Source organism: Eumetopias jubatus, unplaced genomic scaffold (assembly GCF_037043125.1).
Source record: "Eumetopias jubatus isolate StellerSeaLion01/CBP00866 unplaced genomic scaffold, mEumJub1_p1.0 scaffold_1, whole genome shotgun sequence".
NCBI classification, from domain to species: Eukaryota; Metazoa; Chordata; class Mammalia; order Carnivora; family Otariidae; genus Eumetopias; species Eumetopias jubatus.
In genome coordinates, this window is record NW_028274807.1 from 192,914,884 (window position 1) to 192,938,939 (window position 24,056).

The window sequence follows — 24,056 nt, forward strand, 5'->3', positions numbered from 1 at the left end:
CTAAATACCAGGTAAGTGGTTTCATTTACCCTAAAAAGTACGTGAAATCTTCATTTGCAAGGAAGACCATTCTAACTTCCTTAAAATAGCATTCTGAGGACATTTTAAATTACTTTTGAAAACACAAATCCCAAATAGAGTATTTTGACCTTAGTTTGTAATACCCTTATACTTAACATAAATATCAAACTTAATAGAAAGTTTTTAGGACAGTTATAATCCAAAACACAATACAGTATTTACCTGAGCTTGCATGTACCCGAGTAGAGGTTCTAACAACGCTATTTTCTTTTTGTATTGAAGAGTATTTAATGCACAAAAATAATGCATCATGGTCTGGTGTTGTTTTTTTCTGGAAGTGTAGACATCTTCTGTGACTTCATACTTTACCTTTGAGTATAAACATTAAAAATACTATTACTTATTTAATTACATAATTATCTTTAATTATCTTTAGTAGTGGCTGTAGGGAAAAGCCTACCCAAGGAAAAAGGTGTATCACCAGCAATTGTGCATCTTTATTTTCTGAGATAGTAGAAATCCTATAAAATACCAACCACTCCATGTTAAGATGCACATTTAAAGCAGAATTCTACACATAACTAAGAATGATACAATAACTGAACTACGTGTGGCAGAGTCTACCACACAGAGGAAAGGCAGACAGGGATTTGGTATTAGCTTAGTCATCAGTCTTTGATCTTGCCCAATTCACAGCATACTTCTCCTCTTCTGGTTCTCTCCTGATGCTCCTCTCCTGTACTTGTTTTCCTTCACCCACACTTAAGATACATGTGCTCCTTTAAGTTCTTGTATTCAGACAACAAATATTTAATGAGCATCTATTACGTAATACGCATTAGGCTCTTCTCTCTTCTTGCTTTCCTTAGAATACCAAATCAAGCACTAAGAATACTCTAATACACCAATGATTCCCAAATTTTTATTTCTCACCCTTCACTTTTTTAAAAATTTATTTGAGAGAGAGAGAGAGAGAGAGAGAGAACAAGAGAGAAAGCATGAGCAGGGAGAGGGAGAAGCAGACTCCCCACTGAGTGGGGAACCCAACCCAGGGCTCGGTCCCAGGATCCTGGGATCATGAGCTGAGCTGAAGGCAGATGCCCCACCAATTGAGCCACCCAGACATCCCTCGCCCTTCACTCTCCTAAGTGTCAGAGGAAGCACATCTCCAGCTGGGCTTGTGTGTGTGTGTGTGCACACGAGTGTGTAAATGTGCTGGACATGTACAAAACTGAATACAGTATCTTCCCTGCAAAGCCTGTCCGTTTCTTAGTTTTTCTTAAGATTTTTTTATTTGAGAGTGAGAGCGAGAGCAAGAGTGAGCAGTGGGGAGGGGCAGAGGGAGAAGGAGAAGCAGATTCCCCGCTGGGCAAGGAGCCTGATATGGGGCCCAAACCCAGGACCCCCAGATCATGACCTGAGCTGAAGGCAGATGCTTAACCAACTGAGCCATCTAGATGCCCCTGTTTCTTAGCTCTCTTAATTATTTCAAGATCTACCCCATCATCCAAGAATCACAGGATTCCTTTTTGTTTCCTCCTCCTACTATGTCATGTCAATTCTACTTACAAAACATCTTCCAAAAGTATTCCTTCCTCTCCACTTTCAACAACTATCTGAGGCTCTCCTAATGTCTTTGCAAACTATTCTGGTACCTTTTCAATTGGATTCTCTCTAGTCCTGTCCCCTTCACATTTCCATTAGTATTTGTATTGTGTAACACAATTGCATGGTGTTTTCCACTTACAATCCTTTAAGTAGGATTCCTTTAAGCCGGCTGCCCACTCACTCTAAATCAAATTTCAAAGTCACTGACATACTACTTTCAAACTACTTTCTTGTATCTCTGCCATACCTCCCCAAAGATATCCTATGTTCCAGACACATGCCAGTATCATAATTATTGCTAGAATTTAAAAAACTTGCTACAAGCCAGGTACCCTGCGTGTATTATCCCATTTCATCATCACAACTACTCAGTTGTTTTGATAGAAAAATAGAGGCTTGAAATTAAGTAACCAGGGTGTGACCTCAGGCAAATAAGTGGCAAAACTGAGATTTGTCCTCCAGCAGTGTGACTCCAGAGCCAGTGCTCTTAAGCTTTACGTTCTCCGGTGTCTACCATGTGCTTCTACAAAGACTGTTTTTCTTCCAGGAATGCCCTCTCCCCAATCCCAAACCAGTGGTGTTCACTCATCTTCAATCAAGCAAATAGCACCTCCTAAAAGTATAGCCTTTCCCAATTTACCAAAGTTAACTGCTGATTTGCTTGTGCTCTCCCAACATTTTGTTAAGACTGCTATTAATTGTACTTAACTCAGTGTTAACTCATGGTTTCTCTTCATCCTTGTACGCTGGCATCTACTCCAGCCTTCACACAGGAAGCCTTCGATTAAGTACGTATTATTCACTCCCTGAGGCTAGAAGTGGAGCCTATTCACACTATGACCCCATGATAACCAACGTACAGCAGATGCTCAAAATATTTTCAAATAAAATTGGTAAAATGGGGCGCCTGGGTGGCTCAGTTGGTTAAGTGACTGCCTTCGGCTCAGGTCATGATCCTGGAGTCCCGGGATCAAGTCCCGCATCGGGCTCCCTGCTCAGCAGGGAGTCTGCTTCTCCCTCTGACCCTCTTCCCTCTTGTGCTCTCTATCTCTCATTCTCTCTCTCAAATAATAAAATCTTTAAAAAAAAAATTTAAAAAAATAAAATTGGTAAAATGTTTTTTAAACTACCTGGAATAAAAACAACGGAACTGGAACAGCCAGAAGCAATGTAAAATACAATGAAATTCATAGCTAGACCCTTTAACTATTTCTCTAAGGCAAAGTAAAGAAGTAATGTACATCTCAAAATGTATGTTTTTTATTAATATTTGCACCATCAAGTAATCAGTGAACTAAAATTAGAAATGGAAAGCTCGGGGTGCCTGGGTGGTTTAGTCATTAAGCATCTGCCTTCGGCTGAGGTCATGATCCCAGGGTCCTGGGATCGAGCCCCACATAGGGCTCCCTGGTCAGCGGGTAGCTTGCTTCTCCCTCTCCCTCTACCCCTCCCCTGCTTGTGCTCTGTCAAATAAATGAATAAAATCTTTAAAAAAAAAAAAAAAGAAAGAAAGAAATGGAAAGCTCTTTGTACTGAACTTTGTGAAAACTGCAGTCAGAAATGGTTAAGGTAGTCCCTTTACTGGGTCATAGTAGCTGTTGCACAGTAAATCGTCCCCAGTCCTGGATTCCCCCAAGTGATCACAGTGCCCCTACCAGCAGCTGTGGCCAAGGCTGCAGACAACAACACAGACCATCTCACTCGCTAACATTTAGTGGACGTCTTGTCATCAAACCCTGGATTAGGCACTAAGGAAAAAATGAGCTTAAGGAGCACCTAGATGAACTTGTTAATATTTTATTCTTTGTTCTTTACTCAAATGCATTTCTCCCAAAATACAGTGAAATATTTCTGGATTTGGAGAAGTATCAAAAACTATATATATACATATATATATATATTCCCTGTAAATAAGGAGGGCCTCATAACAGAATTTCATTCAATTATCTATGCAACAATCCAACTTTTTAACTACTTTATCTCAGAAGACACTTCTGAATACATACATGGTCAAATAAAACCAGAACACACACAATGTTACCAAAACACAAAGCAAAAGGAGGCAATGTTATATACTGGGCATCAATTACACTTTTGGAATAGTTCTGTTTACTTATCAAATTTTGTCAGCAGAAAAACAGTTTGTTCAAAGAGACAATTATTAACTGTCTGATAATTATAAGAAAGGCTTTGAAACAACTAGAAGGGAAGAATAAACTAAGGGCAATGTAGCAAAACATACAAAGTAATGGGCAGGCTACTGTTTTTAAACAGGAAAAAACTAATGAAAAAAAATCTAATGAAACAATTGTTAATTGTGATACTAATGAAGCAAGTATGTATCACACCTTGTCATTTTCTCTTTTTTTAGACAACCGGCTATATCTGTTAATTGCAGCATCATGATCTGGAAAACAGAAATAACTATTAACAATAATGTAACAGTACCTTACCCAACTTATAAATGCTTTAAATAGTCTTCACATGTGCATATTTCAACAAATATGCTAAAGCAAGAATTCTCAAAATAAGAATTCTTTAACACATAGTTCACTCCACCCAAATGGTCCCACAAATTTGCCATGAAGTATCTTTCTACTTATTATATTGGCTAAAAAAAAAAATTCTAAAGAGACTGTATTCCACTAAAAGTTTTTTAAAGTATTTTTTTTAAGATATAATTTTATTATTTATTTGATAGAGAGCAAGAGAACAAGCAGGGGGAGCTACAGAGGGAAAGAGAGCAGGCTCGCCACTGAGCAGGGAGCCCAATGCGGGGCTCGATCCCAGGACCCTGGGATCATGACCTGAGCCGAAGGCAGAAGCTTAACCGACTGAGCCACCCAGGTGCCCTTAAAAGTATTTTTTAGTACAAAAACAGCAAATGCTCATTAAAGAAAATTTTAGAATAGATACAAAAACAAGGAAGGGAAAATATTATATCAACTCCTCTGGTATTACTAAGATAGCAAACCACAAGATTTGGTTTCCTTTTAAATTTTTCTTATAGCACAAATAGTGCAACTTAAAAATAGCACTGATTTACATAATGTTCACTTGCACTTTTACTTAGGTTCACTTTTTTTCAATTATTACATAGAATATGGCCAGATTTGTGTTGATAAAGAAATGCATCACTGTGAGAAATAACTGTGTAAAGTATTCAGAACTTACCATTACTAGCAATCTGAAACACTTCCTTTAATGTCAATATTTCTGGAAAAGTTCAAGAAGTTTCAATTTAGCATATTTATGAAATATCTAAAATTTTGTTTAGAAAGCTCAAGTCCAACATCTTTAGCATGATCTATTTCCAGATTGGTCTCCTGTCACACCCAACACATCCAACATTGCAGCCACACAGAGTTTCTCATCAACCACAAAACAAGACACGTATTTCTATAACCCATACCTTTGTGCTTTCTAGTCCCTCTAACAGAACAATGACTCTCTTCTCCTGGCAAAAATGACTCTTCATTGTTCAGTGTTCATGTCACATCCTTGGTGACACCTTTCTGACACCCTCCTGAGCCCCCATAGTACCTTGCTCATTCCCTAATTATAAGAGAATATCAATAATTACTTATTTTACCCATCTCCTTCTCTAGGCTTTTTCGAGGGAAGTGACACTGTATTCATATCAGTATTCTTCTGTATCTAGTTTAACATCTAGCAGGAGCTCCTATAAATATCCAGTGACACATTAAAGTGGTATAAGCTGCAGTCAGAAATGGTTAAGGTATATAGCAATATGCACTTTACAAGTACTGATCTGATGGCTAATGGAAGTAAACATAAACTTGACTTCATTACCTTTTAGATCTCTTTCTTTAAACTGGGTAATGGGAAACATCATGGCATCAGCAAGCTGCGTTGAAAGTACTGCATGACAAGAGCTAAGCTAGTAAAAGGAAGACCAAAAGGGCTGAATAAATAACTATACAGAGACATTTAGCCAGTGTTCTATAAATTAAAATCTAATAGATGTTGATACATTTTACATAAGAGAACACTCAAAATTATGTGATATACTATAAAATATTATACAGCAAAAAAAAAAATCCATTTAAAACTCTTAGAAAAAAACAGGATAACCTAGGCAATGGTTTCTCACATATGACACCAAAACCACAAACAAAAGAAAATATAAACTGGACTTCATCAAAATTAAAAACTTTGTGCAAAGGATGTATCAAGAAAGTAAAAACACGGGGGGAGGCAGGGAGGAGCAAAATGGCGGAGGAGGAGGAGACCTGGCTTTCATCTGGTCCCAGGAATTCAGCTGGATAGGGATCAAACAATTCTGAACACCTACGAACTCAACAGGAGATCGAAGAAAAGAACAGCAGCAACTCTCTGAACAGAAAAGCGACCGCTTTCTGGAAGGTAGGACGTGCGGAGAAGTGAATCCGAGGTGATATGCGGGAGGATAGACGGCGGGGGAGGGGGCGGAGCACAAAATCAGAACTTTTAGAAGTCTGCTTCACTGAGGGACATTGCTCCAGTGGCTAAGCGGCGGGTGGAACCCTCTCTCGGACAGTGTGGTCTCAGGACCCTCGGGGTCACAGAAAGACCGGGGGTGCCTGAGTGCGGCAGAGCTCCCAGGCATCGGAGCAGGGAAGCCGGCTGCAGACATGGAGCCGAGGAGTGGGCTCTCAGCCCGGGGTTGCCATAAACCGTGATCCACGGCACAGTCAGGCCATGGCTTCTCCAAGAGGGACCCAACAAACGGCAGATCCGGGGAGACTCCCCTTCCTCCCCCGGGAGGAGCAGCGCAGGAGTGCACCGCAGGGATCTGCTGGGTTTGGAGACTCCACACGGGGTCGGTGCCAGAGATAGAAACGCTTGGTTACAGGCCAGGTGAGCACGGAGTGCGGCCAGAGATCGGGGAGATGGGAGTGACTGACCGCTTTTCTCTGGGGACGCACTGAGGAGTGGGGCCCCGAGTTCTCGGCTCCTCCAGGGCGGTGATTGGGAGGCCGCTATGAAATTTTCACTCTCATCCTCCAAAGCTGCACGGAAAGCTTGCAGGCAACAAAAGCTCTCGAGAGCAAACCGAACAGATTACTTAGCCCAGACCTGGCAAGGGTGGGGCAATTCCGCCTGAGGCAAAGACATTTGGGAACCACAGCAACAGGCCCCTCCCCCAGAAGATGAGCAAGAACAGCCAGCCAAGACCAAGTTTACCTATCAATGAGAATGGCAGAACGCCAGCACTAGGGAAATACAACAGACAGAATTCATGGCTTTTTTCCCCATGATTCTTTAGTCTTTCAAAGTTAATTTTTAAAATTTATTATTTCTTTTTCTATTTTTTTCAATTTTTCTTTCTCCCTTTTTCAACTATCTTCTCAATCCCTTTTTTAAAATCTTTTATAATTTTCATCTTTACAGTCACATTCCATCCCTTCATCGTATTTACCCTTATTTTTGTACATATATATGTTTTTCTTTAAAATTTTGGGAGGCAGTTTCTTCTAACAGACTGAAATATGCCCAAAATCAAGTGTGTAGCCTGATCATATTCTTTTTTTTTCCTTTCTTTTCTTCCCTTTCTTTTCCCCCTGGTTTCGGGTCTCTTCTGCTTTGTTTAGTGTGTATTTTTCTGGGGTCGTTGGTTACCCTGTTAGCATTTTGTTCTCTCATTCATCTATTCTCCTCTGGACAAAATGACAAGACGTAAAACATCACCTGAAAAAAAAAGAACAAGAGGCAGTACCAACCGCCAAGGATCTAATCAATACGGCCATTAGTAAGATGTTGGAACTAGAATTCAGAATGACGATTTTAAAGATACTAGCTGGGCTTGAAAAAAGCATGGAAGATACTAGAGAATCCCTTTCTGGAGAAATGAAAGAACTAAAATCTAACCAAGTCGAAATCAAAAAGGCTATTAATGAGGTGCAATAAAAAATGGAGGCTCTACCTGCTAGGATAAGTGAGGCAGAAGAGAGAATTAGTGATATAGAATACAAAATGATGAAGAATAAAGAAGCTGAGAAAAAGAGAGATAAACAACTACTGGATCACGAGGGCAGAATTCGAGAGATAAGTGATACCATACGATGAAACAATATTAGAATAATTGGGATCCCAGAAGAAGAAGAAAGAGGTGGGTAGAAGATATACTGGAGCAAATTATAGCAGAGAACTTCCCTAATTTGAGGAAGGACACAGGCATCAAATCCAGGAGGCAAAGAGAACCTCAAAATCAATAAAAATAGGTCAACACCCTAACATCTAATAGTAACACTTCCAAGTCTGAGAGACAAAGAAAATCCTGAAAGCAGCTCCGGACAAGAGGTCTGTAACCAACAATGGTAGAAACATTACAATGGCAACAGACCTATCCACAGAGACCTGGCAGGCCAGAAAGGACTGGCGTGATATATTCAGAGCACTAAACGAGAAAAATATGCAGCCAAGAATACTATATCCATCGAGGCTGTCATTGAAAATAGAAGGAGAGGGGCACCTGGGTGGCTCAGTCATTAAGCGTCTGCCTTCGGCTCAGGTCATGATCCCGGGGTCCTGGGATCGAGCCCCACGTTGGGCTCCCTGCTCCGTAGGAAGCTTGCTTCTCCCTCTCCCATACCCCTGCTTGTGTTCCCTCTCTTGCTATCTCTCTCTCTGTGTCAAATAAATAAATAAGATCTTTAAAAAAAAAGAAAGAAAATAGAAGGAGAGATAAAAAGCTTCCAACAAACAAAAAGAATTTGCAAACATGAAACCAGCCCTACAAGAAATACTGAAAGGGGTCCTCTAAGCAAAGAGAACCTAAAACTAACATAGACCAGAAAGGAATAGAGACAATATACAGTAACAGTCACCTTACAGCCAATACAATGGCACTAAATTTATATCTTTCAATAGTTACCCTGACTGTAAATGGGCTAAATTCCCCAATCAAAAAACACAGGGTATCAGATTGGATAAAAAACATGACCCATCAATATGCTGCCTTCAAGAGACTCATTTTAGACCCAAAGACACTTCCAGATTGAAAGTGAGGGGGTAGAAAACCATTTACCATGCTAATGGACATCAAAAGAAAACTGGGGTGTCAATCCTTGTATCAGACAAATTAGATTTTAAACCAAAGACTGTAATAAGAGAATGGGAAGGACACTATATCCTACTGAAAGGGTCTATCCAATAAGAAGATCTAACAATTGTAAATATCTATGCCCCTAACATGGGAGCAGCCAATTATATAAGGCTATTAATAACAAAATCAAAGAAACACATCGACAATAATACAATAACAGTAGAGGACTTTAACACCTCCCTCAAAGAAATGGACAGATCATCTAAGCAAAAGATCAACAAGGAAATAAAGGCTTTAAATGACACACTGAACCAGATGGACTTCACAGATATAGTCAGAACTTTCCATCCCAAAGCAACGGAATACACATTCTTCTCTAGTGCCCATGGAACATTCTCCAGAATAGATCACATCCTAGGTCACAAATGAGGTCTCAACCGGTACTAAAAGACTGGGATCATTCCCTGCATATTTTCAGACCACAATGCTTTGAAACTAGAACTCAATCACAAGAAGAAAGTCAGAAAGAACTCAAATACATGGAGACTAAAGAGCATCCTACTAAAGAATGAATAGGTCAACCAGGAAATTAAAGAATTTTAAAAATTCATGAAAACAAATGAAAATGAAAACACAACTGTTCAAAACCTTTGGGATGCAGCAAAGGCGGTCATAAGAGGAAAGTATATAGCAATACAAGCCTTTCTCAAGAAACAAGAAAGGTCTCAAGTAAACCTAACCCTACACATAAAAGAGCTGGAGAAAGAACAACAAATAAAGCCTAAACCCAGCAGAAGAGAAATAAATAAAGATCAGAGCAGAAATCAATGAAATAGAAACCAAAAGAACAGTAAACAGATCAACAAAACTAGGAGCTGCTTCTTTGAAAGAATTAATAAGGTTGATAAACCCCTGGCCAGACTTCTCAAAAAGACAAATGACCCAAATAAATAGAATCATGAATGAAAGAGGTGAGATCACACCAACACCAATGAAATACAATTATAAGAACATATAATGAGCAACTCTATGCCAGCAAATTAGATAATCTGGAAGAAATGGATGCATTCCTAGAGATGTATTAACTACCAAAACTGACCCAGGAAGAAACAGAAAACCTGAACAGACCCATAACCACTAAGGAAATTGAAGCAGTAATCAAACATCTCCCAACAAACAAGAGCCCAGGGCTGGATGGCTTCCCAGGGGAATTCTACCAAACATTTATTTTTTTTTTTTTAAAGATTTTATTTATTTATTTGAGAGAGAATGAGAGAGAGAGAGAGAGAGAGAGAGCACATGAGAGGGGGGAGGGTCAGAGGGAGAAGCAGACTCCCTGCCGAGCAGGGAGCCCGATGCGGGACTCGATCCCGGGACTCCAGGATCATGACCTGAGCTGAAGGCAGTCGCCCAACCAACTGAGCCACCCAGGCGCCCTCTACCAAACATTTAAAGAAGAATACCTATTCTTCTGAAACTGTTCCAAAAAATAGAAATGAAAGGAAAACTTCCAAACTCATTTTATGAGGCCAGCATATTACCTTGATCCCAAAACCAGACAAAGACCCCATCAAAGAGGAGAATTACAGATCAATATCCCTGATGAGGGGCGCCTGGGTGGCTCAGTTGGTTAAGCGACTGCCTTCAGCTCAGGTCATGATCCTGGAGTCCTGGGATCGAGTCCCACATCAGGCTCCCTGCTCAGCAGGGAGCCTGCTTCTCCCTCTGACCCTCTTCCTTCTCGTGCTATCTCTCATTCTCTCTCTCAAATAAATAAAATCTTAAAAATATATATAAATCCCTGATGAACGTGGATGCAAAAATTCTCACCAAAATGCTAGCCAATAGGATCCAACAGTACATTAAAAGGATTATTCACCACAACCAACTGGGATTTATTCCTGGGCTGCAAGGCTGGTTCAACATCCGCAAATCAATGTGATACACTACGTTAATAAAAGAAAGGACAAGAACCCTATGATCCTCTCAATAGATGCAGAAAAAGCATTTGACAAAGTACAGCATCCTTTCTTGATTTAAACTCTTCACAGTGTAGGGACAGAGGGAACATACCTCAATATCATAAAAGCCATCTATGAAAAACCCACAGCGATTATCATACTCAATGAGGAAAAACTGAGAGCTTTCCCCTAAGGTCAGGAACACAGTAGGGATGTCCACTATCACCACTGCTATTCAACATACTACTAGAAGTCCTAGCCACAGCAGTCAGACAACAAAAAGAAATAAAAGGTATCCAATTTGGCAAAGAAGTCAAACTCTCACTTTTTGCAGATGATATGATACTCTATGTGGAAAACCCAAAAGACTCCACCCCAAAATTGCTAGAACTCATACAGGAAATTCAGTGAAGTGGCAGGATATAAAAATACACACAAATCAGCTGCATTTCTGTACACCAACAAGAAGACAGAAAAAGAGAAATTAAGGAGTTGATCCCATTTACAACTGCACCCAAAACCATAAGATACCTAGGAATAAATCTAACCAAAGAGGCAAACAATCTATACTCAGAAAACTATAGAATAGTCATGAAAGAAATTGAAGAAGACACAAAGAAATGGAAAGACACTCCATGTTCATGGATTGGAAGAACAAATATTGTGAAAATGTCAATGCTACCTAGAGCAATATACACATTTAATGCAATCCCTATCAAAATACCATCCACTTTTTTCAAAGAAATGGAACAAATAATCCTAAAATTTGTATGGAACCAGAAGAGACCCCGAATAGCCAGAGTAATGTTGAGGAAAAAAGCAAAGCTGGTGGCATCACAATTCCAGACTTCAAGCTCTATTACAAAGCTGTAATCATCAAGACAATATGGTACTGGCACAAAAACAGACACACAGATCAATGGAACAGAATAGAGAGCCCAGAAATGGACCCTCAACTCTATGGTCAACTCATCTTCGACAAAGCAGGAAAGAATGTCCCATGGAATAAAGACAGTCTCCTCAACAAATGGTGTTGGGAAAATTGGACAGCCATGTGCAGAAGAATGAAACTGGACCATTTCCTTACACCACACACAAAAATAGACTCAAAATGGATGAAAAACCTAAACGTGAGACAAGAATCCACCAAAATCCTAGAGGAGAACACAGGCAGCAACCTCTTTGACCTCAGCCGCAGCAACTTCTTCCTAGAAACATCACAAAGGCAAGGGAAGCAAGGGCAAAAATGAACTATTGGGACTTCATCAAGATAAAAAGCTTTTGCACCGTAAAGGAAACAGTCAACAAAACCAAAAGACAACCGAGAGAATGGGAGAAGATATTTTCGAATGACATATCAGATAAAGGGCTAGTATCCAAAATCTATAAAGAACTTATCAAACTCAACACCCAAAGAACAAATAATCCAATCAAGAAATGGGCAGAAGACATGAACAGAGACATTTCTGCAAAGACGACATCCAAATGGCCAAGAGACACATGAAAAAGTGTTCCACATCACTTGACATCAGGGAAATACAAATCAAAACCACAATGAGATACCACCTCACACCAGTCAGAATGCCTAAAATCAACAAGTCAGGAAACGACAGGTGTTGGCGGGGATGTGGAGAAAGGGGAACCCTCCTACGTTGTTGGTGGGAATGCAAGCTGGTGCAGCTACTCTGGAAAATTGTATGGAGGTTCCTCAAAAAGTTGAAAATAGTGCTACCCTACAACCCAGCAACTGCACTACTGGGTATTTACCCCAAAGATATAAATGTAGTGATCCCAAGGGGTACGTGCACCCCAATATTTATAGCAGCAATGTCCACAATAGCCAAACTATGGAAAGAGCCCAGATGTCCATCGACAGATGAATGGATAAAGAAGATGTGGTATATATATAAAACGGAATATTATGCAGCCATCAAAAAATGAAATCTTGCCATTTGCAACGACGTGGATGGAACTGGAGGGTATTATGCTGAGCAAAATAATTCAATCAGAGAAAGACAAGTATCATATGATCTCACTGATATAAGGAATTCTTAATCTCAGGAAACAAACTGAGGGTTGCTGGAGTGGTGGGGGGTGGGAGGGATGGGGTGGCTGGGTGATAGACAGAGGGGAGTGTATGTGCTATGGTGAGTGCTGTTGAATCACAGACCTGTACCTCTGAAACAAATAATACATTATATGTTAAAGAAAAAAAAAAGAAGATAGCAGGAACGGAAGAATAAACGGGGGGATATCAGAAGGGGAGATGAACCATGAGAGACTATGGACTCTGAGAAACAAACTGAGGGTTTTAGAGCGGAGGGGGTGGGGGGATGGGTTAGCCCAGTGATGGGTATTAAGGAGGGCACGTACTGAATGGAGCACTGGGTGTTAAACAATGAATCATGGAACACTACATCAAAAACTGATGATGTAATGTATGGTGACTAACATAACCTAATAAAAGAAAAGAAAAGAAAAAGAAAACAAAATGGCAGCTATCTCCCTGAATGGCCAAAGCTGTGAGACCGAGAACTCCTAAAAATCTTTAGCTCTTTCCAGTTTCACATAACTTTTAAGAGTCTGCCTGTTTCCTGCTAGGTCCTCACGCTCCCTATGATGAGGAGTTTAGGATTGACCCTGTGAACACTATTTACACTCCTCGTGGCGTTTAGTCAGCCAAAACTTAGATACATTTTTGCCAAACAAAGAGGCCCCAATAAATATTGAACTTTAAAACATTTATGTTACTTAAAAAATATAAAATAAAAACACAACCTGCAGAAAGGGAGGAAATACTTGCCAATCACATATATGATAATGAACTTGTATCTAGAATAAAGTAGTCTTAAACTCAATAATAAAAGATACACCACCCAACTGAAAAATGGGCAAAGTACTGAATAATTACCCCCCTCCTTACCCACAGTGCTGCCTTCTGCAGTTTCAGTTACCCACGATCAACTGCAGTCCTGGGGCAGATGACCCTCCTTCTGACATAGGATCAGAAGGTCAACAGTAGACTTAAGACTACATCACATGCCTCCGTCATTCCCCTCATTGCATCTCATCACGCAGGCATTTTATCATCTCACATCACCACAAGAAGGGTGAGTACAGCACAGTAAAATATTTTGAGAGAGACACACCCACCACATTCACAGAACTTTTATTACAGTATGTTATAGTTCTATTTTATTAGTAGTTATTCTCTCATTTTGTTAATCTTACTGTGCCCTTTTTTTTTTTGAGCTATCCAGATGCTATTTATTTTTTTTATTATGTTATGTTAATCACCATACATTACATCATTACTTTTATGTGCAGTGTTCCATGATTCATTGTTTGTGTATAACACCCAGTGCTCCATGCAGTACGTGTCCTCCTTAATACCCATCACCGGGCTAATCCATCCCCCACCCCCCCCCCCAGAACCCTCAGTTTGTTTCCCAGAATCCATAGTCTCTCATGGTTCGTCTCCCCCTCCGATTCCCCCCCTTCATTTTTCCCTTCCTATCTTTTTCTTTTTTTTTTTAACATATAATGTATTACTTGTTTCAGAGGTACAGGTCTGTGACTCATCAGTCTTACACAATTCACAGCACTCACTATAGCACATACCCTCCCCACTGTCTATCACCCAGCCACCCATCCCTCCCACCCCCCACCACTCCAGTAACCCTCAGTTTGTTTCCTGAGATTAAGAATTCCTCAATCAGTGAGATCATATGATACATGTCTTTCTCTGATTGACTTATTTCGCTCAGCATAATACCCTCCAGTTCCATCCACGTCGTTGCAAATGGCAAGATTTCATTCCTTTTGATGGCTGCATAATATTCCATCGTATATATATACCACATCTTCTTTATCCATTCATCTATCGATGGACGTCTTGGTTCTTTCCATAGTTTGGCTATTGTGGACATTGCTGCTATAAACATCGGGTTACACATACCCCTTCGGATCCCTACATTTGTATCTTTGGGGTAAATACCCAGTAGTGCAATTGCTGGGTCATATGGTAGCTCTATTTTCAACTTTTTCAGGAACCTCCATACTGTTTTCCAGAGTGGCTGCAACAGCTTGCATTCCCAACAGTGTAGGAGGGTTCCCCTTTCTCCTTACTGTGCCCATTTTGTAAATTAGTCTTTATCACATGTATGTATGTATAGGGAAACACGTAATATATATAGGGTTCAGTACTATCCATGGTTTCAGGAAACCACTGGGGGGGGCGCAATGTATCTCCTGTGGATGGGGAGGGGGTACTATCATAGACATTTCTTCAAAGATATACAAATGGCCCATAAGCATAGAAAAAGGTGCTCAACATCATTAGTCATTAGGAAAATTCACATAAAAACTGAAATGATATACCACTTCATACCTACTTTGATGGTTATAATAAAAATATAAATGAAAATAGTAAGGTTGGTGAGCATGTGGAGAAACTGGAACACTACATTACTGGTAGGAATGTAAAAGTGTGCAGGACCTGTGGGAAACAGTCTGGCTCAAAAAGCTAAGCATATGACGAGGATGCGGAGAAAGGGGAACCCTATTACACTATTGGTGGGAATGCAAGCTGATGCAGTCACTCTGGAAAACAGGATGGAGGTTCCTCAAAAAGTTGAAAATAGAGCTACCCTACGACCCAGCAATTGCACTACTGGGTATTTACCCCAAAGATACAAATGTAGGGATTCGAAGGGGTACATGCACCCTGATGTTTACAGCAGCAATGTCCACAATAGCCAAACTATGGAAAGAGCCTAGATGTCCATCAACAGATGAATGGATAATGAAGATGTGGTGTACACACACACACACACACACACACACACACACACACACACACACACACAAAATGGAATATTATGCAGCCAACAAAAATGAAATCTTGCCATTTGCAATGAAGTGGATGGAACTAGAGGGTATTATGCTGAGCGAAAAAAGTCAATCAGAGAAAGAATTATCATATGATGTCACCGATATGTGGAATTTGAGAAACAAGGCAGAGGATCATAGGGGAAAGGAGGGAACAATGAAACAAGATGAAACCAGAGAGGGAAACAAACCGTAAGAGACTCTTAATCTCAGGAAACAAACTGAGGTTTCCTCGAGTGGAGGGGGATGGGAGGGATGGGGTGGCTGGGTGATGGACATTGGGGGGGTATGTGCTATGGTGAGCACTGTGAATTGTGTAAGACTGATGAATCACAAACCTGTACCCCTGAAACAAATAATACATTATATGTTAATAAAAAGAAAAAAAATGCAAAAAGAAAAAAAATAGCAGGAAAAAAAAAGCTAAACATAAAGTTACTGTATGACCCAGCAATCCCACTCTTGATTATATACCCAAAAGAAATGAATATTGGTGTTCCAGAAAAAAAAAGAAAAAACAAAAACTTGTACACAAACCCTCACTGTAGCACTATTCCCACTAGCCAAATGGTAGAAAACAACTCAAATGTCCATCAACTATCAATGGATAAATAAAAAGTGGTGTATTCAAACAATGGAATTTTATTCACCCCAAAAAGGAATGAAATTCTGATACATGCTACAACACAGACAAACCTTGAAAACATTATGCTACAGAAGACGGACACAAAAATCCACAAATGTGTAAGTCCATTTATATGAAATATCCAAAACAGGCAAATCCATACAGATAGAAAGTAGATCTGTGGTTGCCAGGAGCTGAAGGGAGGGGAAGGGAGGAGTGACTGCTTAATGGCCACAGGGTTTCCGTTGGGAGGAGTATGAAAATGTTCTGGCACCGGTGGTGATGGTTGCACAACACTGTGAGTGTATAAATGTAAGCAGGGAGACATTTTATGTATATTTTACCACAATAAAAATATTCCATTTCCTATAAATATTTCTTTATATTGCTCCACTGTAACAATATTTTGCTACAGTGAGTTATTAAAATATTTCAAAAAATTACTTTTTCAGTTAGGGGACCAGAAAAGACAGAACTATCTAATGGTTCATGTGAAAAGAAGAGCTTTCATTGCCCTAGTTGAGAAGAGTAATGGACTCCCCAAATAGCTCTCACCATCCTTCTTCCTCCTAACAACATTTTACCATTCAGTTTATTATTCCTTCCATCCCAGACAGCCAAAATCAGCCCTTAATTTCTCTAACCAGTCATCAGAACAAATCATTAAAAAATGATCCAGAACTTAGCTGTATCTCATAGTTTAATTCTTCCCTCCCTGCCTACAGCAAATAGAACAGTGAAAGGTTGAAGGACACGGACTGGGAGGAGAGAGAGCACACCTCTATGCTTATACCCGAAAACAATTTGTTTTAATCAGACAAAGTACTATTTTTATGAGACAGTCACTAAGATATGAAACAGACACTAATACGGAAATAAGGTCTTTCTTTAAATAGTAACCTTTTATTATAGAGATTTGCTCATGTAATCATAATACAAGTTCCCAATAAAAGCTAAACAACTTGAATAACTTAATTATAAGACCACTTACTCAAGCAAAATAAAATAAGCACTTACCTCATCTATAACTTTGGAAAACTGTTGCAAAGTAGAGCTCATAACTTCATCATCACCCCCCAACGGAAAACGCTGAAAAATGAGAAAGAGAGATGAGGTAAAGGTCCAGTGCTGTATGTCTTCTGTAAATGATGCTGTAATTTACATTTTTAAAAATAGCTGACCCTCAAAACACATGGGAGTTAGAAGGGCCGACCCCCACATATAACTTTTAACTTCCCCAAATTTAACTACTAGCCTACTGTTGATGGGAGCCTTATCAGTAATGTAAACAGTTGATTAACACATATTTTATTTATTACATTATGTACTGTATTTTCATAAACTTTTAGAGAAAAGAAAATGTTAAAATTATAAGAAAAAATATATTTACTGTACTGTATCAAAAAATCCATGAATAAGTGGACCCATGCAGTTCAAACCCATGTTGTTCAAGGGTTGACTGAAACTTTTAAAAACTTCCAAAATTTTGAATAAGCTCTAAAAATGTCACTTAATAAAAGAGTGTAATTCATATAATCAGTAAACATTACTTAAAATGTTTGCTAAGCAACTAATTAACATATTATAGGAATGCACATCATACTAAACTTCAAAGATTTGTTTAGCTCCAATTCCTCCAATAACCAGCAATATAATGAGTAAGCCTCAGTTTCTTCATTTGTGAAAAGATAAGTCAATTAAATAACTTATACCTAAGATTAGTTAAAATTAGCTATAATGGAATTTCAACAGCATATCAAAATTACTTTCTATGAATTCAAAAAAGCTTAGGATTCTTTTTTTTTTAAGATTTTATTTATTTATTTGAGAGAGAGAATGAGAAATAGAGAGCACGAGAGGGAAGAGGGTCAGAGGGAGAAGCAGACTCCCTGCTGAGCAAGGAGCCCGATGTGGGACTCGATCCCAGGACTCCAGGATCATGACCTGAGCCGAAGGCAGTCGCTTAACCAACTGAGCCACCCAGGCGCCCAAAGCTTAGGATTCTTGATGAGCAATTCTATTTATACAGATACTGTATCACTGCGTATTTTAAATTATGCTTTTAAAATTTTCATGTACAATACCTGTTTTTCATATTCTTTTAAAAGTTTTGAAGTCAGGTGCGTTGCTGCACTTAATTCATTCTGTGGGGGAAAAATCAGCATTCAAATTAACACAATATTACTGATTAAGAAAAAGTTTTAGTTGAAGATACCTATACCACTTTTGTTTTTCACTTAACAAAAATGCTATACAAACATGTTCTCTAAACCCCTCATTAAATCACTGGAAAGGGAACTACCATTAAAGCACTTTAAAGGGAAACTCATACCATGAATCAATTGATACCATCAAGGAATTCAGCAGTGTTCTAGGTGTATGCTTTAACTAATAAAACTCAGCATTAAATATTGTTAAAGCTTTAAAGCTAGAACTGTACATAATCTTAGCAAAATCTTAAAAGATTCATTAATGACAAATCATTCCTCTCTCTAGATGCTGAAACTATATCAATGCATTTAATAACATACAACTAAAATATGGTTAGCCTAGTCATATAATACAGCAACATAGCCATATGAAGGAAATACTTTCAAGTTTTTTTTCCCCCCCGTGATGAATATAATGACAAATGTAACATTTCTTTCACATAGTAATCTCTGTGGTCAGGACTCAAATCTTTTTTTTTTTTTTAAAGATTTTATTTATTTATTTGAAGAAAGAATGAGATAGAGAGAGCGAGCATGAGAAGGGGGAGGGTCTGAGGGAGAAGCAGGCTCCCCGCCGAGCAGGAAGCCCGATGCGGGACTTGATCCCGGGACTCCAGGATCATGACCTGAGCCGAAGGCAGTCGCTCAACCAACTAAGCCACCCAGGCCTCAAATCTTGAGAGACCAATCACAAGGAAAAAAATTAAAAACTATCAGAGCAACTTTTTAATTCATTTTTTAAAAGATTTTATTTACAGAGAGAAAGTATACACGCACATGAATTGGGAGAGGGGCAGAAGAAGAGAAAGAATCCCAAGCCGACTCGGAGCTGAGCACGGAGCCTGATGTGGGGGCTTGACCTCACAACCCTGAGATCATAACCTGAACCAAAATCAAGAGTTGGATCCTTAACTGACTGAGCCACCCAGGCACCCCTCACAGCAAATTTTTAGTACATAATGAAAATGTGAGTCCAGAAAGCCAGAAAGGAGATAAAATGAGAAAGGGGGGAAAAAAACTTGTATACCTAATTAATCCCAAAGAAAGCTTATCACAGAAACCAGGCTGTTGTTAAGGCTTATAATTACGTTACATAAACATAGCCTCAAATCTTAAACCTGCTCAACAAAAAAAATCTAGTCATCTCCTTCTTAAATTCATCTCCCAGTACCCAGAGTTAAATCTCATTTTTATTATCTGCTTCTCACTAAACATAAACTACTTTCATTCCTTTACTCAAAAAGGGGGAAGTGTTCCATAAAATTAAAAGCACAATTAGGAAAAACACTGGTGACAAAATGGAATCTTAGGCAAAGATCACGATCAGTGAGTTTCAGTAAGAAAGCTCTTACTGTGTTTGGGTAGAGAGAGGAAGATGCTTCAATCTTTGTATCTTTTGAAGAGCTACAAACTACACACTAGTAATTGGAACGTTAGCTCTAATACAAAATACTTAAAAGTTCATGCATCCACTCAACAGATATTACTATGAGCCCAGGATAGGGCTAGGCACCAGTAAACAAGGCAGACACTAGCTAGATCTGTCCTCACGGGCTTAATGAGTCATTTAAAAAAAGCAGTCAGCCTTTAGGTTTTTACCTGTGCATCATAAATCCGATGCATAGCTTGATACAACTGGTTCATATAGTTGGAAATAGCTGTAGCATCTTCTTCAAATACACCCAGTAAAGACCTTGTCTGTATAAAATAAAGCAGTAAGTTTACATTAACCATTATATAAATCAAATAGAAAATTATTTTCTAAAGGAAGGAAAAATCCTAGGATATTGGAGCTCTAATAATTCTGAGTTTTAACCTATTTTCTCTCTTTTGATAGTAATGCCAAAATAGTATTGTAGTGGCAATGTTGAGGTTCTTTGTTCTCAATTTCACTTCACTAAAATGGAGGGATTTTCCAACTACATCACACAATATTTCTATTTTTTTAGGGGTGGGGGCAGAGGGAGAGGGAATCTCAAGCATCCCAGCACAGCTCCATCCCACAACTCTGAGATCATGACCTTAGCCAAAATCAAGAGTTGGACGCTTAACTGACTAAGCCATCCAGGCACCCCCATCACATAAACTTTAAAAGGAACAACAAAGATATATTTTTATGAATTAAAAAGTCTGTTAATTAAACTAAGAACAAATCAACAAAAATGTCCCAGGCTAAATTAACAGTATTCCATGTATAAATATTCTAGAGATCTTATTTCAGGATAACTCAGTATTATTTCTTTTTCCATGGGCTCTTGTAGTAATCCCAAACCCCTCCCCACCTTAATCCAAAATAATAACATGGTACCCATCCCCAACATGGCCTAGTAAATGCTAACTTGGATTTTATGAGTACAGAATTTGAGGGGTTTTTTTCTTCTTCTTCTTCTTCATACTTATCTATATTGTTAGGCATATTTTTTTTAACGCAATAAGCATTTTCCCTTCATTTTAAGGGGAAAATTTGTAAAGTAAGTAAACGTTAAGACTGTCAATAAAAAGGATCAGAGATAAGGAAACTCAGCATATCAAGAAGGCACGCATACTCACCTTTTCATATCCCAAAGGCAAAGAAAGAATTAAAATACCAACTATTGAGATAACTGCTGTTTAAAATCTAAAAGATGACCTTATATTTTTATTCTACAAATAGTTCATTCTTAGAAGGTGGTTTAAAAAAAAAAAAATCAACTTATTCCTTAGCTTCCTATTTTCAGAAAAGGAAGCTAAGTCAACATGGTTTAAAAAAAAAAAGAGGGCACAAAATTATGTCCATATATGAAATCCATGTTGTCAGTCCTCTATTTCCCATGCTCCAGAGATTTAGATCTGACAGAATCTTTTCATTCTTTAGCTCTGTGCCCCTCCTCCTATTCCCCACAGTGATATTTTAAGATGTAAAAAAGAAAACATCAAGAAACCTTGTTTGACTAGTGCCATTCTTAAGAAAAATCTGTCATTTTTTGTTTCCCCAAAATTATTATTCTAATTCAAGGAATTACACATTTATGCAAAAACCTGTAGTGGATTTAAATTAAAAAGATCTCCTTAGCCCCAGTGTTAAAACAGGTCCCCTATTTAAAACTAATAATATTCAGTTAGCACCTTATAAAAGTACATCAATATGATACCATTTCATTGAATCTATGATGACTTCCACTGTGAACTGCGCCATTTTTAAAGATTTATTTACTTATTTATTTATTTGAGAGAGAGAGTGCACATGAGTGGGAGGAGGGGCAAGGGGAGAGTCTGCAAGCTGACTCCCCTCTGAGCATGGAGCCTGATACGGAGCTGGATCCCACAACCCTTGAGATCATGACCTGAGCCAAAACCAAAAGTCAGATGCTTAACCAGATGCTTAACCAACTGAGCCACCCAGGCACCCCTGCACCATTTTTAAATACTACTAAAAACAATGCCAGCAATTAGGCTATGATTTGAGGTTTTCTTATGTCTTGCAATTTTGACTTTATATTTGTGGAAATGAACCTTTAGACAGAATTTTATATACAACTCCTTTGAACATAAAAGGAAAACACAAACTGCATAAAATTTAATATTATCCTAATATTTCTTCAGAGTTCAATTCTTGTGAGTCACTTTTTGACATTAGAAGCATCAATATCCATGTTTTCTCATCCACTATTATTCTGTGCCATGGGGGGTGACAAGTATTTCTTAGAAGTGTTCCACTCTTGTCCCCAATATCTTCTTCCAAACCACTGATACCCATTCAACAAATTTTGATGGTGAATATTTTCAGACAACAAACAGGACTGATGGTCCTTCAAGTGGTTGTTAAGTTGAGTTGTTGAATGCTGAAAGGCTGCACTTGACCAGTCATGCCACTAGGAGAAACAACCATGTGTGGACATTTGCAACCAATTACAAATAAATCATCAACTGTAGAGGGGCATCTATCTCACTATCAGGCATGTTAAGATGTGGAAAAAGAAAAAGAGTATGTCTCATTATCTGTGAATATTCCATATTATGTCAAAGAAAAATCTCCAGTTGGAACTAGACGTTATCTTCACAGTTCTAGCACTAATGAATCACACTTACCTACACATAAAATCGATTTTTAAAAGATCGTATCTGTTCTTATTAACCAGCAGTTTCATTTTGCTCCAGATTTTCAAAACAACATCTATGTATGGACAAGACATCTAGTGTAGCCTTAAAGACTTCCTATCTCAATAAATACTATCTTTTGCAGAATGGGAGACAATTCTAAAGATGTTTATGTCCAATCAACTAGATTTGAACTTGCAAATAGCCCTCTATTTTAATACTTACTATAAATCAAAACTAAAATGGGTAACTGCAATTTAGGATAGTCTTCCATGACTCCAGGCTCTAACTTTTTTACATAGAAATTGACAGGACACTTTTTTTTACACTTAAAATAGTTTTTTTTTTCCAGGTTTCATATAAGGGATAAATTCTTTTTTTTTTTAAAGAGCCAAGATGTCCATCGACAGATGAATGGATAAAGAAGATATGGTATATATATATACAATGGAATATTATGCAGCCATCAAAAGGAATGAAATCTTGCCATTTGCAATGACGTGGATGGAACTGGAGGGTGTTATGCTGAGCGAAATAAGTCAGAGAAAGACATGTATCATATGACCTCATTGATATGAGGAATTCTTAATCTCAGGAAACAAACTGAGGGTTACTGGAGTGGTGGGGGGCGGGAGCGATGGGGTGGCTGGGTGATAGGCATTGGGGAGGGTGTATGCTATGGTGACAGGACACTTTTGATTAGGATCAAATGATCTAAATAAAAACTCATCTATATCAGGAGCTTTAAAAGTTTTCATACTCGTTTGTTATTTGACTTCTTGGACTCTATCCTAGATAAACAGTCCAAATGAGAAGAAAAATTTATGCCCCAAAGCATTAACCTCAGTCCTATATATAAAAACAAAACTTGTGGAAAACTCTCAAAGTCCAACAGTAGGACAACTGTTAAGTCACTTAAGGAAACATGTAGCTTTCAATTTTTTTAACTCAAGATTTAATATGTGAACATACTTACACTACAATGTTAAGTTAAAGCAGAATAAAAATTGTTATGCACAATATAACTTCAAATACATTAAAATATATAAGAGAAAACGAGGAAAACTGTTAACAGGGTTTGTTGCTGGGTGCAAGACAGGTAACTATTTCTATACCTTCTAATTTTTCTTAAGCGCGTAACTATGATTTTTATAATCAGGTACAAAAATAAAAACATTCACTATAACCCCTGAGATTCACAGAAGTTGACTGACTTTCCCTAAAGCAAGTGAAGTGGCAGTGAAGACTAAAACTCCATCCCAAATCCCAGAATCCAGGGCTTTCCATGCTACCACAAGTTCTCCCTAAGAATTACTTCCAAGCATCTTCCCTTTCTAAATCTCATTTGTCCCAACTAATTTTTCCAAGTAAATATTACCTAGTTCAAATTATTACTTACAGAAATTGAAAGACTATCAAGGTAGCTGTCTTCATTAAAAATTACTATAAAACTAACATGGCATGCACTTGTAAAAAAACAAATGAATGCTCAAGTTGTAAACTAATTGTGTGAAAAGTTCAAGAAATTAGTCTGATGAGTCAGATCATATACTCTTCACAAGTACTGGCGAGAGCACCGTGCTACCCATTCTGGACTATGTATAATATTTATGGGC

The 24,056-nt window shown here is 38.5% G+C and overlaps 1 protein-coding gene across 2 annotated transcripts in view; it reads right to left on the reverse strand.

Annotated features, from left to right (window-relative positions):
* APPL1 (adaptor protein, phosphotyrosine interacting with PH domain and leucine zipper 1) overlaps positions 1–24,056 on the reverse strand; it is a 43,026-nt gene that overhangs the window by 17,384 nt on the left and 1,586 nt on the right. For both annotated transcript variants that reach the window (XM_028110366.2, XM_028110367.2), the window contains exons 2-8: positions 19,963–20,061; positions 18,238–18,297; positions 17,171–17,242; positions 5,443–5,530; positions 4,804–4,845; positions 3,978–4,036; positions 244–390 (exon numbers count right to left, since the gene is read on the reverse strand). In XM_028110366.2, the coding sequence (XP_027966167.2) occupies positions 244–390; positions 3,978–4,036; positions 4,804–4,845; positions 5,443–5,530; positions 17,171–17,242; positions 18,238–18,297; positions 19,963–20,061 (567 nt within the window). The remainder of the gene's footprint in view (positions 1–243; positions 391–3,977; positions 4,037–4,803; positions 4,846–5,442; positions 5,531–17,170; positions 17,243–18,237; positions 18,298–19,962; positions 20,062–24,056) is intronic.